Source organism: Melitaea cinxia, chromosome 4 (assembly GCF_905220565.1).
Source record: "Melitaea cinxia chromosome 4, ilMelCinx1.1, whole genome shotgun sequence".
Lineage (NCBI taxonomy): Eukaryota > Metazoa > Arthropoda > Insecta > Lepidoptera > Nymphalidae > Melitaea > Melitaea cinxia.
This window is the reverse complement of record NC_059397.1, coordinates 12,701,606-12,727,168: the sequence shown is the minus strand read 5'-3', so window position 1 is coordinate 12,727,168 and position 25,563 is coordinate 12,701,606. Positions and strand designations below refer to the sequence as shown.

The following is a 25,563-nucleotide window of genomic DNA, read 5'->3' as shown; positions in this document are numbered from 1 at the left end:
ATGGCAATGAAAGAATGGCTGCAATGGCTACCGCCGCCACGGTCGCTTCTCGCTCTGCTGATTGCCATAGCAGGCTTTAGCGGCCGACTCTTCGCTGCACACGTCACTCATTCGCCAACACTTCTCGTCGATACATGCCACTCACTCTGTCGACTTGTAGGACTCATCACTACCTTATTAGCATTCAAGGTAAGTACTAAAACAATATATTCCATATCACTATCAAAATTAATAAATATTGAAACTCATATCATCGTATTAAATTACTTAATTACTCTGAAAGCCATATAATGGAATGAAATCAATTTATTGATAATTATAAAGCAATAAAATCCGTGACTTTTTTTTATTCAACTAGGTCGGTAAATAAGCGTATGGCTCACCTGCTGGTAAGCGATTACCATAACTTCTAGTTAGACGTCTGCAACACCAGAAGCGTCGCAAACGCGTTGCCGACCCTATCCCCTATTCCCCCAGGAGCTCTGGTCACCTTACTCACCAACAGGATTACAACACTGCTTGAAAGCAGTATTATTTAGCTGTGATATTCTGTAAGGTCGAGGTACTCCCCCAGTCGAGCTGCTACATATTTTGAGCGGTCCTGCTGTATCAAACCTGAGTTAAAACTTAATTAATTATGGTCTTAATACATCTTTGAAGCATTTTTCATGTAATTCTAATAAACAAAAAAACGTTGTTGAACAAAAACGCCACGAATATTACAACAACCAACGTGTTTTCAGTATGAAAGAGCAGACGAGGGAGCTGGACGCGAGGGTCGGCTGCGGAACACATTCGGCTGGGCCCGTATTGAGGTCGTAGGGCGTCTGTCTGTGCACGTATTATTCGCGTCATTCGCTCTCGCCTTAGTTGTGAACGCATTACAACTAGGCGTACACTCTTCACACTTGCAGCCGCCACGCTATCCAAGGGTCATAATCAGCAGCGCTGTTATTGGCCTTCTGCTCCATGCCATCAATTACATGCTACTCGCTGGTACGTGTTTAAACTTGTCGTTATATCATTCATGTTTATTTATAGATATGCACTAACACACTATACAGAACTCAATTGTGTTATACTTAACTATTATTTATACTAAACAATATTTTGATTTTTTGATGTATATATAAAATACCATAATGGTGAGTTATTTTACAGTGTTTACATCACTAATAATATTTAATTTTATATTAATAAACCCAAACACAGCATAATAAACTTTATTTCATAACAATAGATAATGCGGAAAATTAAGTAAAATGTTTTAATGCTTTGACTAGAACAAATGTAATTTGTACAAAATGCCTATCCAATATTGCAATTACCATTTTTATTTTTACGACACTATCTTAACCACTGTTTGTGTTTGCGGTTGTACCAAATATATTTTAACCGCAACGTAAACAGTTTAGTTTAAATAGATGCTGAAAATACTAAATAGGTACATATGTTCATATTTATAGCATAATAATATCTACATTTGGTAAAAAGGTGTAGTCTGATCTAATTATAATTGTACTTGAAGAAATGTTCCATAACCATAGTAACATACGTAACCAACACACGTTCGATCCCCGCTCATTTTAAATTCTTTTTATTACTTTTTATTTTCATATCAAATATTTGTATTGGACATACAGATGCTTTCAGTCTCAATGGTCTTGTCGCTATTACTAGTGTATTGTGTTTCCAAGCCCCTAAAAACACGAGTACATCCTACTGGTACCGTTAAGTATTGAGGTGTTATGTTTAGTGTTCATTATCTTTACTACATTTATCAATCTTACTTAGGTCGAGAGATGAGCTACAGCCGACGTTTGAGTATGACAGAGGGTGGGGAAGTTATATTAAAGACTGGATCAGCGGAGCCGGTACTCGCTCATGCACCAACTGACATTGCTAGTAAGGTTTAAAATATATTTTGAATATATTATACTTGGTTTGCAAATAACTTTAACGTCAAAATGAAATCTGATATGGTAATGTTGTAGGGTATGCTATACATATGTAGGTACATTACACGAGGTACAGTCAATATTTTTATCTCCTAAGTTAAATTTGAAATATTTATTTATTATTAGTCCATACATTTGTAATCTAACGATAAACAGATAGTTTAAGCAAACGTTTGACTTGATGCATTCGAAAATATACAATTTTATAGGTATTACTAGCTGACTCGGCAATCGTTGTCTTGCCGCTAAACTCTATTTAAAAATAGGGATTGGTGGTAAAAGGGTAAAAAAAAAATTTAGGGTTGTATGTATTTTTCAACGCCAAATCATAATAAAATAAAAAATAAATAATTTATCTAAAAATTAAAAAAAAAATATGGGTGGACTACCCTTAACATTTAGGGGGATGAAAAATAGATGTTGTTTGATTCTCAGACCTACCCAATATGCACACAAAATTTCATGAGAATCAGTCAAGCCGTTGCGGAGGAGTTTAACTACAAACACCGCGACACGAGAATTTTATATATTAGATTATAATTGTAATTAAAGATGTGATGTCATTTTATACCTATAGAACAAAAATAGCTAGCGGGTCAAGTTGAGCACTCTGATTTTATGTAAACCTTGATAGAAGTGGCGTGCTCAATGCTATAACATTTTGAAATTAGAAAATACGACTATAAATATTTTTTCATAACGCAGGTAGTTTATTCGTGATGGGAGCAGGGCTAACTCTGGAGTGGGAGCCAATTGCAGCGAAGCTAGCTGACCCCGCTCTCTCCGCCAGCGCAGCTGTCATACTTGTCATATTTAACTACCCATTCAGTAAGTCTTTTCTACTATATTGTAATAAATTTAAAAAGAAATATTGTTCCGCAAAAAAAATATCTTTAACTGACATAGGTATAATTACTAAATAAAAAATAATAAAATATGATAGGTGTATCTAATGCTTGTCAATGTATTTGTGTAATTTTATTAATATTGCAGTTTAACTTTCAAGTGAACTTTTAACTCAATGAATATTCATCTTTTACCTCGAGACGTGCTGTCAAGAGGTACAATCTCGTGATTAAATTTATGCATAAGTTAACATGTCTGCTTATGGTACTTCATATTGATGCACGGGTCAATGACGTTACAACAATTAACCGTAACTTATAGGCATACAATGATAATAAATTTAACAATTATAGTATTGAAATGTTATCCTTAAAAAAATAATCATAGTTTTATCATTTTTAAAAATGAAAATAATTTGAAAGCTAGAGATTAAAAATGGAACTACATATTATATACAGTACTCGTAAATAAAGTAAATTCATTTTAATAATTAATTAATTAACATTTTAGTAAATTTTGTCTTAATCAAAAAGCAATGATATAACCCATCCGCCTAACCTAACTTGTTAATAGTGCGAGCAGCAGGACTAGTGTTGCTACAAACAGTGCCAGAAGGTATGGGCGCGTGTGACTTGCGCGCGGCTGCACTGCGCGTGCCCGGCGTGCTCGCCATACACGAGCTGCACGTGTGGCAGCTACACAGAGACCGACTGGTCGCCACCGCACACATCTCATATGATTCGCAAGAGGTGTGCTTATTGTACATATGAATTTTTTTGATACTACTTTGATACTTTGAACGAATATAAAAATTTTAAGAAAACAAAATAATAATTAAATATTTCATATTACGCAATTACTTGCGTAATTACATCAGCGTCATCGATATTTATCACAAAAATATTTGAGTATGCGTCAGTACTCGTATACGTTTCTGAGTTACAAACAAATATTATAATGATATAACATCCAAAAATTAAATCAACATACATTTAAAGTTTAAATTGTACATCATAACAATGTGGACAATTTGACATACAAGAAATGGTCACAAATCAGATAATGTAGGTATCTCATCTGAGTCTTGTATTCTTCACCGTATATCCTACCGTACCTACTACCTCTGATATTCGTCAAAAGACTTAGAAATGGAATCTTATAAGACATACAGATTTAAAATTTTAAATGTATTTTATTTAACGTTAGAGACGTTAAATAAAATACATTTAAACCAATTACACGACAAAATGGGAAAAATATAAAAAATTATTTTTGTTTCTAGGCGTATCTCCGCAGTTCGAATGTCGTATGCGATATATTCAAACGTCATGGAATTGGTTTGGTAACACTCCAACCAGAATTTACTCTATCATCTATATCAGGTAAAATATTTTAAAACTTTGAATATATACGTAAAATTCCTATCAAATTACCTAAGCTTTACAATTAAAAATAATATATATTTACTAACTGACCCCGCAAACGTTGTTTTGCCATATATGTTATTAAACCCCTTAATCCTCCCCTTGTAACTTAGGGGTGTGAAAAATAGATGTTGGCTGATTCTCAGTCTTACCTGCACGCAAAATTTCATAAAAATCGGTCGAGCCGTTTCCGAGGAGTATTGTAACTAATATTGTAACACGAGAATTTTATATGTATATAAAGATTATAAACAATGACTTACATACTCTACTGTACACTAGCGTTACGAGCCAACTCTACCTATAACGTTTTCATCATACAATAGTTTCCATTAAATATTTACGACGTTTTAAATCAAAAATCTAATTCCAAACACAGGTACAGATGAAGAAAAGAAATCATTGATAGACTATGCAAACACTGCTTGCTCCTGTCCATGTGCTAAGGAGTGCACGGCGCCTCGATGCTGTCAAACGCCACAAAAACCCACCGTTACACGTATTTGAATAATTGTAATATAATTTTATAGTAATAAAAATTAGCAGATATTGTTGAACACACATCAAAATATATTCTAACTTTAAAAATAATTCATATAAATAAAAATGAATCGCTTAATATATTGCTAAGCGCAAAACTCGAGAAAGGCTGAACCAATTCTATTATTATTATTTTTATTTTGTAATACTTGGTTCAAGATCCTTACGAAAATGAAAATATCAAAATATCAGCTAAAACAATCAAACTAATAAAACTTGAGTTCAACGTCGGCTGAGTCAGCTAGAAATGGAATAAAAATTATAAATATATAAAATTTTAATGATTTGAGTGTGATTAACAATAATTCTGCAGATTTACCATTACGATTGTGTACCATTACAAAATGGAAACAGGGTAACTTGTGCTCATATTTTGGAAATTTGTAAGTACTAAATATGAGGCTTTTACATTAGTTATTAAAAATAAACTTTTTTGGACATTATAAAGTGCTCAATTGTTTTTAATAAACATTTAATGATTTAGTTGTACATAGCATAGCATAGCAGATTAGTCGCATTAGCAATATATAAATCAGTGAATCTTCAAAAGTCTTCAATATAAATTTCGACTTTGAAAATATATTTTTCAGATTTTTTTATAATAAGAAAATATGACATTAATACTTATTTAAACAACAATACTAAACTAAAAAAAAAAGAAATAAACCAACACGCTTAAAAAATATTAACGTAGTGGCACCAATCGTCGACACTTTAAGGAGATAGTGGACTTCTTTATAAAATTAAAGGTCATTTAGTCATCTTTAAACCAAAAGTAACAATTGAGTATGGTAAGGTATATTCTTGATATAAGAATAGGATGTAATATTTTTATTGACTATATCCGGATTAGAAAAAAATCCTAAAAATGGAAAAAGTGTATAAATCTCCAATCATCGACACCGAATCTCCAGTAATCGACAGTTACCAATTACCGACTCCCAGTTATCGACTATTACCTATAATGTGTATCTGCCAAATCGCGGCCTCCTTAGTGGGTCGTTAAAATAAAATTAACAGTTTAATAAGTATTCATCACCAATTTTTTCGGAACCATCTGTAAGAACCAATCATCGACACATTATTTTCCCAATAGTCGACACTTGTCGATTACTGGTCTCTCGACTTTGTTTAGTTTACTTCAAATATCTACCAAATACGCAAAGTAAGAAGAACTACATTCGCTTGTCAAACGAAAAATGCTTTCAAAAATTATTATCGACCCGTGTCGATTATTGGTAAAAGTCAGTTTATGAAAACCAGTGATCGACACCAACATTATACTAATATCAAAATAACCTTAAACTTTCGTTAGAACAAAAATCGATCGTATAGTTCTTATAATAACCCGTGAAAAACATAAAATCCAAATATGTTAGACTACATTAGTATAATTAATAAAAAAAATGTACCCACTTCCTTAAGGATTTCACTAAGAAAGGTTGTAATTTTCACCGGTACTCCAGGCGCAATCAGTTGTCACACCGTCATTTTAAAAAAAAAAGACGGATATCGCTCAAAAGTCACTGGGAGCCAATCAAAAGTGTGCTTTCTATGGTACAGTTTTGCTATATTAAGAAATCGTTTTCCTACTCTTATTTTATTGAATCAAAATATAAAGTGTCGGTTATTGGGTCTTGTCGGTCATTGGTGCCACTACGGTATGTAAATATTACTATTGAAAACATTTGAGAATTCACTTAATTTGTATATAAGTAGTTATAGGACACATCTACCACAAATTCAGAAATAATACAACCAAAGAAATTTCGGAAGTCCTAATAACAGTTTTTATTAAAATTATACCTTTTATTTTATTAGACATTTATTGTAAGTATTTTTTTTTCAATCGAGTATCTTCGTTGTAAAAATTATTCTGTGATATTAAAACGAAAAAATAAAATATTGTTAAATAGCGAAATTGTTAGGAATGTATTCAATGAAAGCCAGTAAATCCAGTAACCTCACCTCATAACCTTGCCAATTTAATCTATTATTATTAGTTATAAGAAATAGAGATTCAAAACAATAATATAGGTCAAAATTACGGAATAGTTTTTCAAAGTGATATAGAACTAAGAAATTAAACTAAAGTAGGTACTCTGAAAGTAAAACTTTTGAAAATTTTATTGAAATTAATAAAAAACGGAATGTCAGTTGCAGGATTTATTTAAATATAGCTATAATTAAAACTATAGTGCCTTAATTTTATTTAAGTAATTAAAAAATATTTATTACTTTTGTAGAAGACACGAAGTGTTTTATCTTATTGTTGAACTTTATTTTACAACTTTGATGACAGCAACATTTATTTCATTATAAAAAGTATAATACATATTATATAAGTTAATTGATCGTTGTGTTCAAAATTATCTGAATGTTCCGAATTAAAAATCGTACTAGACAGTTTATCCCTGTCTTTTTTGACCTTGTCTTTACGACGTGATACTGTAAATGTCATAAGCGTGGTATAACAAGGATTCACGGGTATTGTTTGGTGGTGTCCAAAATGTAATATAATGGTGTTTTTTAGAGTTTAATAACTGCTTAATAGCTTTAACAGTTTTATTTGATAAACTATTTAACGGTTGACAGTTGCTTTTTGTTTAGTTTGGTTTTACATTTCATTATAGCGCAAATAGTTTTTATATGGCGCAAATTCGCAAGTGTTGAGACAAAAGAACACTTGCAAGTTGTTGACATTTTTCACCACAATAATGTTTCTGTTCGTTGAACTTATCGTGCACTTCATTCACTTTATTACGTACATAATCGTCCTTCAGAGCGACTAATTCTAATAACATAGAATTGTTTGCGGACCACGTTTTCTCTTAATGATAATGTGCATCCCGTGAGATGATCACAACGCGCACTGAAGAACCTGTAGCCGCTGTACAGGAAAGCATTGAAGAAGATCGAAACCAATCAATTCGTCACCGTTCTTAGCAACTAGGGTTGTGTCCTTCCACTTTATGGAAGACTTTACGAAAGGATCTTGGATCTTTACGAAAGGATATTTGATAATATCTTTCAAGATTCAACTTGTGCAGGAACTCAAGCCAAACGACCATCGTATGCACCCATTGATATTAAATTTCCTTCAAAACATTTTTTAATATCATATCAAAAATCGATCGTTCCAGCGGGGATCGAACCTGCATCTCCGACTGACCGTGTCGGTGCTCTAGCCAATTAAGCTATGGAACGATGTACCCGCTAGATCGAAATTTTTGATAAGATGGTTTTATATTCGATCTCAGCGACCTTCAAAGTTTTGTTCTCCGATGAAGCCCATTTTTTGGTTGAATGGATACTTAAATAAGCAGATTATGGCATTTGGAATGAGGGTAATCCACAAGCTTTTGTCGAAACGTCGTTACATCTACAGAACATTACTGTTTAGTGCACTTTATAGGATGGCAGAGTCATTGGTCTATACGTCTTCAGAAACGATGACGAAACGAATGTTACTGTCAATGGTGAAAGAAAGGACATGATTAGAATTTTTTTGTACCTTAATTAGCTGCCATTAACTTTGCTGACATGTAGTTCCAACAGCGCGCGCGCGCGTTGTACCCAAAGAAACTTGATGAAAGAATAATTTCACTTAATGGTCTAATTAATTTATCTATCCTCGGGGTTATGTAAAGTCATTTGTCTACGTCGATAGAACAGAGACAATTGAACACCTGGAAATCAACATTTCAAAAATTATTGGCAAAATACGGCCGTAAATGCTGCAAAAAAGCTGTGCCTTGTACGCGCCAGCCGTGGTTTCTACATAGCCGAAAACATTAATACCATAACATTTTTTATCCAATAAAGCCAATTTCATTGATATTAAAAATAAACTTCTTTGTTTTCTTATGATTTAAACATGTATAACTCTAAAAAACACCCCTTACAAGTAGTAATAGTAAACAATTGTTTAAGGGAAATCTTTCGAAGTTGTTTGTTAACAAATATTAAGGTAATCCTTGTCTTTAAACATGTATTTAATCTAATGTATGTCAAAGTCTAACTCTCTAAATGTATGCTAAAAGTCACCAATTTCAGACAATCTTTATCTGGCATTAGACTGACTAACTGGTCTATTTGCAATGATTTTTTATGTGACGACTCAGAACTTCAATTTCAGATGTCTATGTCCTGAGTGCTGTATTTGTTATAATTCGGAACACGCCAATAGTAGTCGAATATATAACAATTATGATGTTCCTCTACAGTATTATTTAATGATGACAGATAGCAATGTTGATAATATAATTTCATTACTAATACAAATGTTACTATTACAGAGTTTAAGATAAGTCGTGTACAAAGTTTTGTTGACTATTGATTGTAAAATAAATATCTTAACAGTAATAATTATTTTATTGAACTACGTTAATATCATAATAAGTAAATGTACCTACCTAAATTTTAAGTTCATATTTCAGATATAAAAGAGGACTAAGGAGACGAAGACATTATAAAATTATATTAAAAATTACTAACAAGTATTGTACAAATACAAGAGAATTACATTTTTTTATATTTGATACACAGTTATAAGAGTTTTGTAGTTTTTTACTGACATAAAACCAAATTTACTTGAAGAGTTTTCTTACGTTAACGTAATTTAATTTTTAAAAATTCAATATCAACTTTATTGCTTCCTATGTATAACACATTATTTCACATTTTTTTAACTTGTTTCACATTTCTTTTGTGCATTAAATTAAACATTTAACAATTACTAAGTTACTCTTAAGCGAATTCAAACACTTCTTATTTACATACAATAAAATTCTAGTGACTAGCAAAAGTGTAAATCTTTTCAAACTTTTAAATCTTATCAAACAATTAATGCAATGCATATTCGCTATAGTAAATTGTTATTAATAAATAAAGCAGAGTTACTTGTCATCGCGCTCTTCTTGGTAAGTATCGGAAGAGTTGGCGAAGGCTAAAAGAAGCCGTCTGCAGTGGGCGGGCTTACATATACGACTTTTTACAACTTTATGGCAAGACTTACTTACTCCAGAACCGGGTCGCTGAAAATAATGTCAGATTAATTAAGAACATTTAAACCATCGATTGTGAACCAAATATTCTTTTAAATTAAATTTATATACTTCACTAATCCTTATTGAAGTTTTTTTTTTCAAAAATTCTATATAATTAACTATCTTAGATGTCAATTATGTTTTGGAAATGCTTACTACAAGACAACTGGATTCAAAGATTCAAGGTACTTTCAAGCACGGTACGCAAATCAATTTTAAAAAAAAGTTTTAAATTATTATTTCTATGTTATCTACTAAGTTATTAATGCTAAAGTGATTAAAAATAAAGACAAAGAACAATGAATACTAATAAACAAACAATTTACAACAATTAAGGTAACAACTCTCGGCAAAAATTCGTAACTGACAAAGAAAGGAGAGTGGCTAGCTTTGTCTGTAATCGAATAAATTTTGCATACCATATTATATATTTAATAATCCAGTGGTTCTAACCCCAATTTAAAGCTATGGTATGGTAACCTATTTAAGTCACTAAAGAGAGAATCCAGAAAAGATAATCTACTAACCCGGATTTAGATACATCATCATCATCATCATCATCATCACAGCAGCCTTTCGCAGTCCACTACTGGACATAGGCCTCCACAAGTTCACGCCAAAATTGGCGTAAACTCATGTTTTTTGCCCATAGTCACCAAGCTGGGCAGGCGGGTTGGTGACCGCAGGACTGGCTTTGTCGCACCGAAGACGCTGCTGCCCGGCTTCGGCCTGTGTATTTCAAAGCCAGCAGTTGGATGGTTACCCCGCCATCGGTCGGCTTTATAAGTTCCAAGGTGGTAGTGAAACTGTATTATCCCTTAGTCGCCTCTTACGACACCTACGTTTAGATCCATAACCTTCTAGTATGCTCAACTGTTCTATTTTTTTTTGGGTTGTAAAAGAAGCCAGAAGCAAAAGGGCTATAAAAGAAATCAGTTCACCACATAAAACAAGGCAGAAGAACGATGAGCATTAGAGAAATTAGCTTACCAGTACATGTCGGTAGTTTAGTTTGACGGCAAACTCGCAATCACCGAAACACTCGCTCCAGCCGAGCCAAGGACCCGTCTCGCAACTTGTATCTTATACGCCGCCAGTAATAATAACATTTGTTACAATTGCTATTACAATGTGTAAGGATTTTTTTTCGTTTTTTGTTGGCAAAGTTTATGATGCACATAACTTAGTGATAGGCTGTCAACATTAGGTAAAATAGATTATATATGCTACACAATATGTTACACCTGGAATTTAATCAGAAAGCTTTATCAGCAATCAATCAAACAAACTGAAGTAGGGCACAGCAGGAATTTCCTGCTCAAAATATGGAGCAGCCCGACTGGGGTAGTACCTCGACCTTACAGAAGATCACAGCAAAATAATACTGTTTTCAAGCAGTATTGTGTTCCTGTTGGTGAGTAAGGTGACCAGAGCTCCCGGGGGGATTGGGGATTGGGTCGGCAACGCGCTTGCGATGCTTCTGGTGTTGCAAGCGTCTATAAGCTACGGCCTACGGTAATCGCTTACCATCAGGTGAGCCGTACGCTTGTTTGCCGACCTAATGACATAAAAAAAAAAAACCTAGAAACGTATTAATTAACCTATTTATTGGGCTATTATTTGGATAGCATAATCGGATTTTTTTTATATTACTAGAGTAGCCCACACGATGTTAAGCGATTACCATGAACGCCCATGGACGCCTGCCATACCAGGAGCATTACAAGCGCGTTGCCAACCCTAATCCCAAACCTCTCTCAGAGAGCTGGTCCCCTTACTTACGGCAGAAACACAGCACTGCTTGAATAAAGTATTATTTAGATGCGGTCTTCTGTATGGTTAGGTTCTTCCTGTCGGGTTGGTCCAAATTTTAAACTAAATTTTTCATCAAATTTTTCTAAGTAATATGAATTTTTGGGTGTAGATTATATTCATAATATATAATAAAAAATTTTTAATTAAAAATGATCAATACCCGCCATAAACTCACCAGATCCGGGAGAATCGTTCGCCATTACCTCGTTGTCTTCAGTCGAAGGAGTCGCTTTTATTCTCTTCGTTATATTTTCTAATGATGATGTTACTGTTCAATGTACACAGTTAACTAGTCTTAGTTAGCTTCAATTACGTAAAATAAAAGGTTTTAAAAATGATAATGGGATATGATATGTACATCCCTACTAATATTATAAATGTGAATGTAAGTTTGTTTGTTACGCTTTCACGCGAAAACTACTTAACCGATCATCATGAAACTTTGCACACATATCTTTAAAGGTATTCGAAGAAGCATAGGATACTTTTTATAAAAAAAATCTATGCGAGCGAAGCCGCGGATAAAAGCTAGTTGTTAATATTTATAAAATATCTCTCTTTCTTAAAACACGCAAGATCAAAGAAGTTTATATTCAAAATTTCAAATTCAAAACGTATTCTCGACAAAAATTGACTTTTTATTGTTTAAAAATAGGTTTAGGGAATGTACTCTATCAATAGGTATTGTAAGCGATAACTAGTCGTATATTTTGTCTTCATAGCTAATAATTAATTGAAAACTAATAAGTTATTAACTTTACCAGCGGTATCCGTATCATTCAACGCAGTACAAACGCGCTGACAGCCCTCCCTAGTCTTGAAATTATTGGCGTTGCCCCCGCAACCCGTATAACCGAATGGTTCGCAAGCTCCTCGAGTAGTATCAAAGAACCATCGCTCTTCGTATCCGCGACAAGGACCCACAGATACCGGCAACTTGCAAACGTCTACAGAGATATATTCATATTTATTTAGATTTATATTGCAATGAAGCTTAGTAAGTTAATAGCTGACGATCCATAATGAAATGAAAAAGCTGAACATCTATCTCTGTCTTATCTTATTTTAAAATAACCTTTACAAAAAGACGATAAAAAAAGCTTTAAATCAGTGAAAATACTTCATTCCACCTGTATATATTTATTTAAATTCAGTTATTATTAAATAACCAAACATTAAAAAATAAAACTTATTAGCTCTATATATACGTAAAAATTAAAGAATTGCCATATATCTGAATTTAGTCAACGGATGCAAAATAAAAATAAAATCAAAACAAGAATAAATAAGAAAAGTAAAAAATAAACAGCTAACAGCTGACGATCAATTTCAAAAGGGGATGAGAGCGACCCCATTGACCTCCTTTTATAAATCCACTAGCGACGTACACTCATTATACTCTTTTTGCAGCATTGAATAATCTAAATCGGTAGAATAAGGATGGTCGCGGTTGGAAATTTCCGATAAAGAAACGTTTGTACATAGAACTGAAGTTTGGGAAATTTTTTAATGTATATAGACTTGAAAAAAATAGATTAAAAAAAATAGATTCGTAACAATACAACAACTCTTTTTATATTAGAAGTATAATGGAAAAAGTTTCTTGTAATCTGACTAGTCGTTATAAACCTAACAGGTAATAAACAAACAAATAAACCCTTTAAATTTATATTACTATTTTTCATGGTACCTAAGCTCTTTTAGTTGACCTTGCCTGACGAAAAAACACACTGCTGAGTATTAGGTACGTTAATATTCCTTAATACTTTTTTCATTCATATTTTGTTCCATTTGATAGCTTATTTGTCTGTAAGAGCAATGGGTCGTAAATAAAGTTATTAATATATTTGATCCCATCACAAAACAAAAATTCGAATTTTGGAACGATATTCTCATCTTTACGATATCATAATAAATGGTAATAATTGTACTAACCTTGTGATATGGTTTCATTCTCGCACGAGCTGTCGTCTCCATCGCAGAGCGCTTCTTGCTGCGTCATTGTGAATTGACAACGATCTAAGTGTTCCTGTACTAGAGCGTCGACTGTCGGATCATCACTTGTTATATTTTCATACGGAAGCTCCTATTTAACAAGAATATATATAACTTTAAATTTATGCCCACAAAATTTATCAAAATTTAAGAGATTATCCCAACGGTGGCCGTAAACTCTATTTAACTGATGACTGTATCCGACGGATAAAAGCTTATGATGTGTTATTCTTTTTCAACATCAAATTCCACTATAACTATGGCATATTTCTATTCGCAATTATAAATCTAAAAGTTGAAGTATCATTATTGAGGCGAAACAGGTCCTAATGGTCAGTTGTACCTCCTGCTACTAAAGTCTTGTGGCGACATCTATCGCGCAACATACTAACTACGTAATTAGAGAAAAACTGATGTAGCTACATCGCGTTATCAAAGTTTTCAGAGCAATTGAATACAAGAACCCGACAACAACCGTCGATTAACGTTTAAACTGTTATTAGCGCAATTCCTTGATTAAATAAGAGTCATTAAAATGTAACTTACAATATTTTGCAGTTCAGCAAATCGCATATTCCAGTCTCTTAACAAACGCTTTGTTAGTTGCCTCTGTACGCGGGAATCACGTGACACGTAGAGTCGTGTGCGTATACGACGACCTCGCCCGCAACGCGTTGAGCACGGAGACCAGTTACCCCATGACGTTATCGGACACTCTGATCGAGGGTTATCCTGAGAAAAAGGAGTTCGATAATATGAACTGGTAGATAAACACTTATCATTCTATAACAGGCAAAATAGCTCAACAGTAAATGTTTGCTCGCCAGCGGAAAAAAAAACAGCATCAATTACATCGACAAGTACCACAACGTAAGTAGACGAAAAAATAGTCAAGTAAATACACGCTATCAAATATTACTCCCTTTAGCAGTAATACCGCTTTTTGTACAATTCTTTTTTTATTGTTATTTTTTCTTGCATATATTATGTTACACGTATCGTTTCTGGTTGTACAATAAAGTATATTTGTATTGTATTATATTACTCAAAAAGTAGTAATCAGATCTTAATCTAATTTAACTGACTACAAGACAAGTATCAAGTATCACGCCAAAAATGTCGTGAACTCGTGTGTTTTGCCCATAGTCACCACGCTGGGCAGGCGGATTGGTGACCGCAGAGCTGGCCTTGTCGCACCGAAGACGCTGCTGTCCATCTTCGGCGTGTGTATTTCAAAGCCAGCAGTTGGATGGTCATCCCACCATCGGTCGGCTTTTTAAGTTTCAAAATGGTAGTGCAACTGTGTTATCCCTTAGTCGCCTCTTACGACATCCACGGGAAGAGAAGGGGTGGCTATCTTCTAACCACACAGCAGCAGAAGGTGAAGTTCAAATGCAGTTTAATTTGTAGATTGTGTTAAAAAGTAAAATAAAAAATATTATTGTTTACAATATTTGAAATTGCAAAGCTGCAGGAACCTTCTAATGGAAAATAAGAATTAGAAATATTTATATTAAGCAATAGAATGTACCTAATATAATAAAAGCTACAAAACAAGTCACTTACTATAAAAAACCAATCGTAGTTTGTAGCGTTAGCTAACTCCCCCGTAGGTCTGTAACGAAAAACATTTGATATTATAAAAGAGGGGTAGGGATCGCTGAAGTGTGACATTATGTGACAAGCAAACAATTTTGTGACATCACATTTTAAAATATAGTATATCTAATTAACGATTTACTTAAAAAATAAAAACTTTAAATTGTTCTATTGGCAAAACACTCACTGTACTGGTTTATAAATTTTCATATCTATGTCGGATTGATGTTGGTTATTGAAAAATAATTCTAATGAAAATAAAATTAATATTGAAATCGATGTTTTAATTTATGTCTAGAAAATTTTCTAGGTAAATATGTATTATATATTGTAAAAGATGTGACGTCATACTAGGTAGGAGGTCTCATAAATGTGACCAACTGTGACAAGGAACAACTGTGACACGGAAGAGGGAAAAAATTGTGAAAATTGTGTGACATAATTTATGGATGACCGCAAAGAATGAACATTTTATAAGAAAAAAATTTTCGCCTGGAAAAAAGTAATTGAACTTCGAAAGACAATTTCGTAAATCAATATTTTCGTAAATTTTTGTTAAAACTTTACTTAGTATATATTTAATACACTCTTGTACTTGTACCTGCCTAGAAAGCCAGTTTCACATTGTTATCACATCAGTTTAAGCCTCGACGTTGTATAAAATCGCCCACCATTATAATATTTATACATACATTATATAACCATAAATACCCATTATTTTAACCATTAATATTAATTTTTATATGCCTACAATGGCACAGGTTGAAACCGTAGTGGTTTTTTAACCGACTTCCAAAAAAGGAGGAGGTTCTCAATTCGACTGTTTTTTTTTTTTTTTTTTTTTATGTATGTTACATCAGAACTTTTGACTGGATGGAGCGATTTCGACAAATTTTCTTTTAATCGAAAGGTGGTGTGTGCCAATTGGTCCCATTTAAATTTATTTGAGATCTAACAAATACTTTTCGAGCTATATCTAATAATGCGTTTTTACTTGACGCTTTTTTCGTCAACCTGTGTTGTATTATACCGCATAACTTTCTACTGGATGTACCGATTTTGATCATTCTTTTTTTTTGAAAAGGAGATATCCCAAGTTTAGTACCATGATAAGGAAACCAGGATCTGATGATGGGATCCCAGAGAAATTGATGGAAATTCTTGAAAATCCGCAATAACTTTTTACTGGGTGTACCGATTTTGATAATTCTTTTTTTGTTGGAAAGAAGATATCCTTAGTTTAGTACCATGATAAGGAAACCAGGATCTGATGATGGGATCCCAGAGAAATCGAGGAAACTTCTTGAAAATCCGCAATAACTTTTTACTGGGTGTACCGATTTTAATAATTTTTAATTTAATCGAAAGCTGATGTTTGTCATGTGGTCACATATAAATTTCATTGAGATCTGATTACTACTCTTTGAGTAATCTTTGATAACGCGCAGTTACTTGAGTATTTTTTCGTCGATCTACGTTGTATTACTCGTCGATGTAATTGAAGTCGGTTTTTTTTTCGTTTGCGAGCAAACACAATTATTGGTGCTATTGTGAGTTACGCTACGTATAAATTGTATAAACGATAACAAATGCCAAAAAAATGCGTGTGCTTTAGGCCACACGACTGAAGTAAAAATTAAACTCTTTAGCAGTAAGCCTGCACTGTGTCTTAGATATACGAAACTTAACTCGCTACAAGAGAAAGAGAGAAAGAAAATCTGTAATCGCACTCTTTTGCCCCGTTCGCCTCACCCGATCACACTTTTCGTCACGCATTCACCAGCTTACTTACTCCCCAAGACAAGCGTGCGTGAAGTAGTCCTATACCCAAAGGTTGTCTGGAAGAGATCGCTCTTTCAGCGATAAGACCGCCTTTGTACATCTTTCATTTTATGTTTTTTCTCTGTTGTTTCTTTTAATGGTGTACAATAAAGAGTATTATTATTATTATTATTATTATTAGTTTTACTTCAATAAACAATGTCTACACTACACGCACTAACTTGTAGCAAGGGCCGGCGTCGCAAGGCATCGCCTGGCTCAAAGGCGCGCGTGCGCGGAAGCCCACGCTGCAGCGCTTGTGCGCGCGCGGCGCCAGGTAGTGGCGGGTGCGCGCGCGCACGCCGCATCCCGCGCACGGCGACCACGCGGACCACGCGGACAACGCGCACGGGCCCGTCGACTCCGCCGCTTCCGGCTCGTAGTCCGACTGCACTCTATTGTATCAATGTTATAAACGGGTCGTCCATTAATCACGCGAGGCTTGAAATGGGGTATAGCTAAAATCACAAAATATCGCAAGGAGCTGGTGTGATATCACGTGTATTTTTCGTTCAACGCACGATTTTTACATCAAAATAAAAACGGCCAAGAGCGAGTCGGACTCGCGCACCGATGGTTCCGTACAAACAAAATAATAAAAATATCTATTTTATTTTATTTTAATTTTATTTATTCGGAAAACAAACAGTGTTTCATTACAAAAAAAAAAACTTCCACATTAAAACTATACACCAATTACTGTTTTCACAATTAAATTACAAAAGCTTGTTCACTTGATACAGTTGTATTAAAATAATAAATGCCACCTACGGATCAGTTCGAGAGCCGTCAAACCAAGTGTTCGTCAAAGTAGTTTTGAAATGAAGTGTTGAAAAAGTAAAGAGATCAAGCTGAGTGGATGCCACCACACTGTTTAAACATTTAGCGGCATGAAAGAGTTTTGTCTATAATTTGATGCGGACTGCGGAATGCAGGAAATGGTGTCTACGGCACCCTGCCTCATAATTGCAATCGTTGATTTCCAGCCGGTACTTTAGATATTTCAAAAATCTACGCTTATGGACTCAATCCTATCAATGTAGACATTATATCGTGGATTCCATACCTGAGAACAATACTCGAGAATACTACGCACCAAGGAACAATAAAGGACCTTAATTACCTTTATACTATTAAATTGGGAACTTGACCGAAAAACAAAGCCCATAGTTTTATTAGCCTTTTTACAGATCAGGTCTATATGCCTATCGTATGTTAATTTAGGATCATGCATAATACCCATTCCCATATTATTATATGTATCTAAAAATTTATGCTTTTCGCAAATTTTTTTTTTTATCTGTGCTATAAGACGTTGTTTCGTATCAAATTTCAAGATTCTGAGTTCATGGGAAGTACCCTGTTGGTTTTGATTCCCTTGCGAGTCGAAAATTTGCAGTATAAGCGGCTGTATCTTTTGATTGTGTTGGCTTAGAAGTTTAATTTTTTCAAAGCTCTAAGGGACAGTAGACCTGAGTATTTGATATGAGTTTTAGCTTGATACCTCCACGAGTTCCTGCGAAAAAAGGTCTTGATAGACAGACGGGCAACAAAGTGATCCTATAAGGGTTCCGTTTTTTCCTTTTGAGGCACAGAACCCTAAAAACAACCAACAAACACTCTGAGTAACCTTATCGTCTGTCTAAAAATTTGTAACACGGTGCTTAATTTTTCAAAATGTAATCAGATTATACCTATATTGAAAAATAATATTCTGAAAAATTCATATTACTTTGCACAAAAAAAACACGTGATTTATGGATTATGGGGGGTAGTCTATATGGGGTAGTAGGGGGTTAAAAAGTTGCTAAAAATCATAAATTACGGCAACCTAACCCACCACGTGGACACCGCACACAGGCCCATCAACTCCGCCACTTCCGGTTTAAGGTCCGACTATACTCTAATTGTACTAATGGTACTCTAGGACTTATAACCTAGTGTCTTACGCTATTTATAAGTAAAAACTATTTTGACATATGTAAATTATGTAATACCGTGCACGGGCCCGTCGACTCCGCCGTTTCCGACTCGTAGTGCGACTACAATCTGATTATATCAATATTTTTTTTATACTAGATCGGCAAACAAGCCCACCTGATGGTAGGCATTAATCGTAGCTTATGGATAATACCAGAAGCAGCGCAAGCGCGTTGCCGACCCTACCCCTTATCCTCCCCAGGAGCGTTGGCCACCTTACTCATTATAGAAACACAACACTACTTGAAACCAGTATCATTAGGCTATGATTTTCTGTAAGGTACTCCCCCAGACGAGCTGGTCCAGATTTAAGAAGGCATTAGCCTGCTGAGCCCTACTTCAACAACCATTTCCGTAGTTTACATATGCTGGTCTAGTTTTATATGTATGTGGATCATACTATCGACTCTCCCAGATTTCCTTGTCATATAAATGTCTGATCCATTTCTATAACTATATGGGACGTACAACCTAGTGAAAGACAAACCACGACAATATTCCAATCAATCAAGCATTTTAAAGTATTTTACTCAATAGTACTTCTTTTGAAACTAGCCGATAGTTACCTGCAATGAAGTCTCGGTCCATGGCAAGGGCGGTAGTCGGTAAGTGCAGTACGACAGGCGTCGGCTTTAGCCCGTGCAGGCCCTACGTAGTGCCGTTGGCGCGCGGCGCGGCCCGTCCCACACGTTACACTACACGGGCCCCACGGCTCCCACGCGTGGGTGGCACACGACCCACCCGCTCCACTCACCATCCCATCCGTTGGTTGCAACCCACCAGATTCTAGAAGAGATCTCTAGTGTACTGCATGTGCAGTCTTTACACAAAGCAAATTGCTTTTTCTTGTTCACGAAAATAATTCTCTTTATTTGATTACTTAAGTTACAAAGATATATTTAATTCCTGTATGGGTAAAGATATTTAAAACTTAGGCAATAATACATAAACCTAATTAAAATGAAAATCAGTTTGTAATGACCCTCCCTTCTGCTCCGGGCGTTATGGGTACGAAGGCTAAAGAAGACAAGAAGACTAAGACTCAAGGCAGGCCTGAGTCTGGGTATTATATCTACATTTATTTATGTAAGTATTATTTATATGTATATTTATCGGAAAAAAAATTATATAAGCTATATCATGAAGCTCCTATCCTCAGGAACAAATGTTTGTGTATGTATGTTAAAGATACCTATTTATTATAATATATTTATTAAAAATCAAAGAGTTAATCTCAAAAATCAAAGGAATAAAAGCCTAAATACCTATAACTTCACAGCTTTTTTCGTAAAGTCGTAGTCTATTCAATCTAAGTCGAGCAAACGGCCGCATTTCGCCGTTAGGGTTAAAGAATGGAGATCGAACATCTCGAGGCCAGTCTGGTCGAAGCGCTCTTACTGGAGTGGGTGGAATCGTTGGGCTACGTAGTGACTGTTGATGACCACAAAAACATTTTATTTCATAACATGACCACTTAAGAATATAAAAATTATTCCTGCTCTATGGCAAAAGAAATATTTTAGTTCGGATTGAAATTTAAGTATGTTTTAAAATTAAAGGCCATTATTATAATTAAGTATTAAATTCGAAATTATACGAAAATAATGTAATATACAATAATAATATTATACTATGAAATTGACTACCAACTGTGTAATTAATGCCATTATCTGTTCCAGCATCGTACGGATAGAGCGGTAAAGTTGCAGATCGTCTCCAAGTGCAATTTGCGTTACATAACTCTAGCGCTGATACACCCACAATCCAATCTGGAGACGGAGCTAATTTTGAAGCCAAAGATACAAGATGATTTTTAGCGTCCACTCGGAACACCGCAAAAGTGGTAGGAATGCCACCTCCAGCAACTTGTTGCCATGAAATACCTCGAGCTTTTATAATCGTACGAATGTGATCACTCTAAAAGAAAATCGTCAAGTCAATGATATCAGTGATTGCCAAGTATTTCAAAAGATTGTATTCCCTTACCTCTGCTTTAAGTTCCTTCTCAAGCGCAGTTGTAGTACCATCGTCTGCTAAGCGTCGTAAACCATTACTGGCAACTCTACCTTCCTGCCATACTCGATACTGTGCGGTGTGCGATGCACCGATTACGTCACCAAAATGTGCATGAGCACTTTCTGGAGGAAACTCGCGAGGATGTGTGTTACGACTCCATAGACCTTCAAATGTAACCTAACAAGGAATATATTTAAAAATTATGTTCTATTTTAGTTCCTCAAGTAGTTATAAAGCCCAAAATGTATCACTTACTTCATATTTGGCCTCATCACAAGCACAACAAGGTTCAATTATTGGTGGTTGTCGGCTAAGATTAGCAGTTCCAGTTGGAGCAGGACATATTTTCCGAGCTAATATAGAAGTTTTAGTTCCTTCTACGTGAGATGCGCGTGCACAAAGCCGGACGCAGGAATCAACTACGATTGATGGAGCGCTCCATATCACCTAGTTATATTTGAGAACAACTTTTTTTAATAATTTAATAACAAATTTTAACTAAAAATATGCAACAACTCATATCTAGATAATAACATTTTAAAAATCTATATAACGATAAGTCATATTATCCTATAATTATTATTTTAGGTACTTCTATTACCCGTAATTTCGTCCTCGTGACTTTTTTAGATTTTATGCAAAGCAGTAACCATTTTTTTAAATAAAAGTTTTGTTTGCATCTATAATAACATAAGATCAGCTAGAACATGCTAATTTTATGAAACTACAACCAATGTCTTTATTTTACTATTTTTAGATTTCAAAACCTTTAGAACGCTTTTTACCTATTATTCCATTAGGTTACCCTAATTTATAAATTACCAAAACAATAAAATATAAAAAAGTAGACTTATATCGATATCCATACTTCAACTTCGACGTCCTTAGCAATTCAAATGTAGGACAAGTGGAACCGTGGCCCTTATTCTACTTTATCCTGTGCTCTTTCAGGCTTAGCTTACTTGAACTTCCGTTTTTGAGTGTGCTGTGGCGTTATTGACCGCTGGTTTGCATTCCTCGAGGTGCTTAGTTTGTGCATCATATGCTTGAAAGGCTCCGTACGCCAAAGTATTTGTATTAATAGTACCGTTTTTACTATCGTTCTGTGAATCTCCCACCACTTCGGCCCATATCACAAACCCCACAAATGGTGTTGGTCCTTGTCCACTATCCACTCCTTGCAAAGACACTAAAAATTAAATGATAATAAAATTAGTAAACTTCACTGGAAGATAGCTGATATAATAAGGAGTAACTTATTCTACTTTTATTTTATAACTCTGCGAACTGAACAGCAGCTATTTTGTTAAATACTACGCGCATAAAGTCACTGACACAGACAGACAAGCAGACCGACAGACAGACAGACAGACAAAAATTCTAAAAAAATGTTATTTTGGTATTTGTACCGTGTATACATCCATATGCATTTAGTAAAAAGCGGTTATTGTATTATTACAAACAGCCCTCTAATTTTATTTATTTGTATAGATGTTATTGTCACACATTATTACCAGTATATAGCTCTCCTGGCAGGAATAGATCGGGATCGCCAGCAACACTTAACTTGTAGTAAGCATCGGCTGGCTGAGCGTGTTGTGGTGCTCGCTCACAAGAAGGTCTAACCGTCGTATTTGTTGCCGTCGTTTCTCCCAGAATACATATCAAAAAGAGTAGTAACATGTTGGAACTTCAACAGAAAAATATTAGAATTTTCACTTTAAGAATTGATGTTAGTAGGTAAAAGGATAAGATGAAATTCGATGTACTTATCTAAGTATATTTTTAAAATTATTATTTAATTTTTAAAGTGAAACTTCTTTGGAATCTTTGTGACTTGAAACTCGATGATACGAAAATTCGTCACGATAAAGAAATGTACAGGAGAAAATAAGATAGAATACATCACACAGTTTTTTTCATGCTTGGTGAATAAAAATCTCTCTTAAGCTAACTTAGTACTTTCCAGAAGTCTTGTTACTGCTTGTTTGTAAAAACATAATTTAAAGCAGTATCTATCTTTGGCATGAGTAGAAAAAATTGAACTTTAATTTCTACTCACGTGAGCTTCATAATGCCCGTTTTACAAAAATATTACTTACCATGTATCTATACGTTAAAATACTACCGTTTAGGAAAGAATGACAAATATACCGTCAGTTTTTTTAATTTAAGTATATAAATACAAGTTTACATACACAAAAATATTTAATCCAAAATCGAAATGAATATATAATGGATATTAGTGGATATTTTCGATGTTGATTGTATTTATTATTTATTGTACACGAAAGTAAAAGCACTGTAATCGATATGTGGAAAGTTTACCGAAAAATCAGATTAATTTGAAGGCAAATAATTTAAATTTAACAAATAATTTAGGTAGATATAAGTATTTACTTCATATTCTTAGCAAAAAAACATAATAAATAATTTAATTTATAAATGTATTGTTGTTAATATTTGGTTAATAAGAATCGGTATCATAATATCAATTGTATAGAATACTGTAATTTAATAAGAAGCTAATCCTACTCAACTGAAAATGCTCGAAACGTCAGTCAAAACAAAGAAAGGTCACTAACCTAGGTACTTATTGATTCACAGAAACCGCCTTTAATCTACGTCAGGATTATTGAATTTGTCTAACTGCAATAATGAATATTTGTAATTCTGTATAGAAATCAACACGATTTATTAAAGACTTTCTAATATACGCTCGTATAGCCGCCCGCCCTTCATGAGCTGCGGGGTTGAACTGTGGAATGTGAATAATATGATGTAGCAAAACATGAATAAGGGTTAATCTCGTATCGCATTTGAACCACAACTTTAATGAATAACATCATAGAGAATCAAATTACGCTTCGCAGGAATGTATTAATGAGTATATGAGACCGATATAAGAACTATGGATAATTGAGACTTAAGATATTATAAGAAATCTGATTTTAATTCTGATCGCTTGTTTTTGTTTTTATGGCACTTTCTTGACGTTTATATTTTACTTCGCACTGCTATGTAAAAATAAAGCTTCCGTAAAAAAAAATAACATTCGTTAAAATATAATTCTACATCAGCAGACTTCATTATTTTGTAGCTGCTCGGAAAAAGCTGAAACGACTAAGCGTCACAAATCTTCGTCACTAATTCAAATTTACATCTTTGTGCCGTTTGCAATCGAAACACTTGAACTCCACGCCTTATTGCCTCCACTGGTGAAAAGAGGGCTGGCGCATTTTTTGCCCAGAGAATCGGCATAGCGATTCAACAGGAAATTCGCCAACATTCTTGGCATCATTCCACTATCTGTTAATATTTAGTTCTTAAGTTGTGAATTGTAAACATGTAAAACAATGTAATATTTCGTGCGAAATGTTTATATAGTTTTAACATATGTTTAAAATATGCGTATTGAAAAATGAAAAGATTAAAAAAATAAAATACCTTGATTTTTTTAATTTATTTATTTCGTAGTTCGTTTAAATACTTAAAGCTAAAAAAGACATTAAATAATCAAAAACGACTAAAAAGTATACTAAACCTTCTCCTTTTAGCATAAGGAAACTACAAATAGTTATTTATTAATATAAGAAATATAAAAAGATACGTCTAAATTGAATAAAACTTTTTTTAAAACATTGCTTGTCGCAATGAGTAAAATTTATGTTTTAGACCATTATTACTAGAAACTAGAATATTCAAATAGTGTTTCACATTATTTTTATTACTAACAATGCATAATAAGCAAGAAATTGTAATTCTATATTATTTAAATACAAGTGACTAGTTTATTCTATATATCTTATGAATAAATTAAACTTTGGTCTAGTCTATTTCAAAGTGCAAAGACAAATTCCGAACAACGACTACAATAAGAAATCCGAAATTTTTATTAAATTGTATTATATGCTTATAACTGTTTAATAATTCTAAAGATATTGAAAAAAAATTACAACATAATAAAGCTAAACAACAAAGATTTGATCTCATATTATATAATACGCAGAGGTCACAGACACAGTTCCAAGTTTTATAGAACGAGTAAGACTGATGAGAGTATATAATCTATTTTGAATGTATTTTGTGTCATAGACAGTAAAGAGCATTAGTTACATACATATATATAAAATAAATCATAGAGGCTGTGTTCCGATATGCACTGCGACCACTTTACAGTGTGACGTCAATTTAGTATACTGTAAAGCCGTTCCTATATAGTCAGTTATACTGGTTAGTATCAATCCCTTATACTGTCAGCCGCATTTTTTGACGTAGCATTCAAATTTCAAATGAGTGTATTAAAAAGTTTTATATTTCATTAAAAAATGGAGTAGCAGTGCTAAAACATTTTTAAATGAGATAACTCCTCGCCTTATTGCCTCCACTGGTGACAAGAGGGCTGGTGCATTTTTTGCCTAGAGAATCGGCATAACGACGAAATGCTGCCAGCATTCTTGGCACAATTCCACGCGAACATGATTTATACCAAAACTATCTGTAAATATTAAGTTCTTAAGT

The 25,563-nt window shown here is 33.9% G+C and overlaps 2 protein-coding genes across 2 annotated transcripts; one reads left to right on the top strand and one right to left on the bottom strand.

Annotated features, from left to right (window-relative positions):
* On the top strand, positions 1 to 4,797 carry LOC123669914 (zinc transporter 1). Its single transcript, XM_045603430.1, has 7 exons — positions 1 to 189; positions 744 to 996; positions 1,795 to 1,905; positions 2,664 to 2,786; positions 3,378 to 3,553; positions 4,087 to 4,186; positions 4,608 to 4,797. Exons 1-7 carry the CDS (start codon positions 1 to 3, stop codon positions 4,733 to 4,735), a joined length of 1,080 nt encoding a protein of 359 aa, XP_045459386.1. The 3' UTR covers positions 4,736 to 4,797.
* Positions 4,798 to 9,666: 4,869 nt separating this feature from the next.
* LOC123670405 (spondin-1-like) lies at positions 9,667 to 22,725 on the bottom strand. Its single transcript, XM_045603902.1, has 15 exons — positions 22,557 to 22,725; positions 22,005 to 22,231; positions 21,298 to 21,489; positions 21,013 to 21,219; positions 20,677 to 20,943; positions 20,292 to 20,457; positions 19,593 to 19,812; positions 17,229 to 17,441; positions 15,193 to 15,241; positions 14,173 to 14,358; positions 13,567 to 13,717; positions 12,393 to 12,578; positions 11,807 to 11,899; positions 10,807 to 10,898; positions 9,667 to 9,804 (listed from the first exon to the last, which is right to left on the bottom strand). Exons 1-15 carry the CDS (start codon positions 22,723 to 22,725, stop codon positions 9,667 to 9,669), a joined length of 2,556 nt encoding a protein of 851 aa, XP_045459858.1.
* Positions 22,726 to 25,563: the final 2,838 nt, after the last annotated feature.

Bases quoted from the DNA above. Each gene is read 5' to 3' on its own strand.
- LOC123669914 (XM_045603430.1), top strand. From the start codon at position 1: ATGGCAATGAAAGAATGGCTGCAATGGCTACCGCCGCCACGGTCGCTT. The intron at 997-1,794 runs GTACGTGTTTAA...AATCTTACTTAG, and splicing joins CAATTACATGCTACTCGCTG to GTCGAGAGATGAGCTACAGC. The intron at 3,554-4,086 runs GTGTGCTTATTG...TTTTGTTTCTAG, and splicing joins TCTCATATGATTCGCAAGAG to GCGTATCTCCGCAGTTCGAA.
- LOC123670405 (XM_045603902.1), bottom strand. From the start codon at position 22,725: ATGTTACTACTCTTTTTGATATGTATTCTGGGAGAAACGACGGCAACA. The intron at 22,232-22,556 runs GTAATAATGTGT...TTTAATTTTTAG, and splicing joins GCCAGGAGAGCTATATACTG to TGTCTTTGCAAGGAGTGGAT. The intron at 13,718-14,172 runs GTAAGTTACATT...CTTGTTAAATAG, and splicing joins TTGCTGAACTGCAAAATATT to GAGCTTCCGTATGAAAATAT.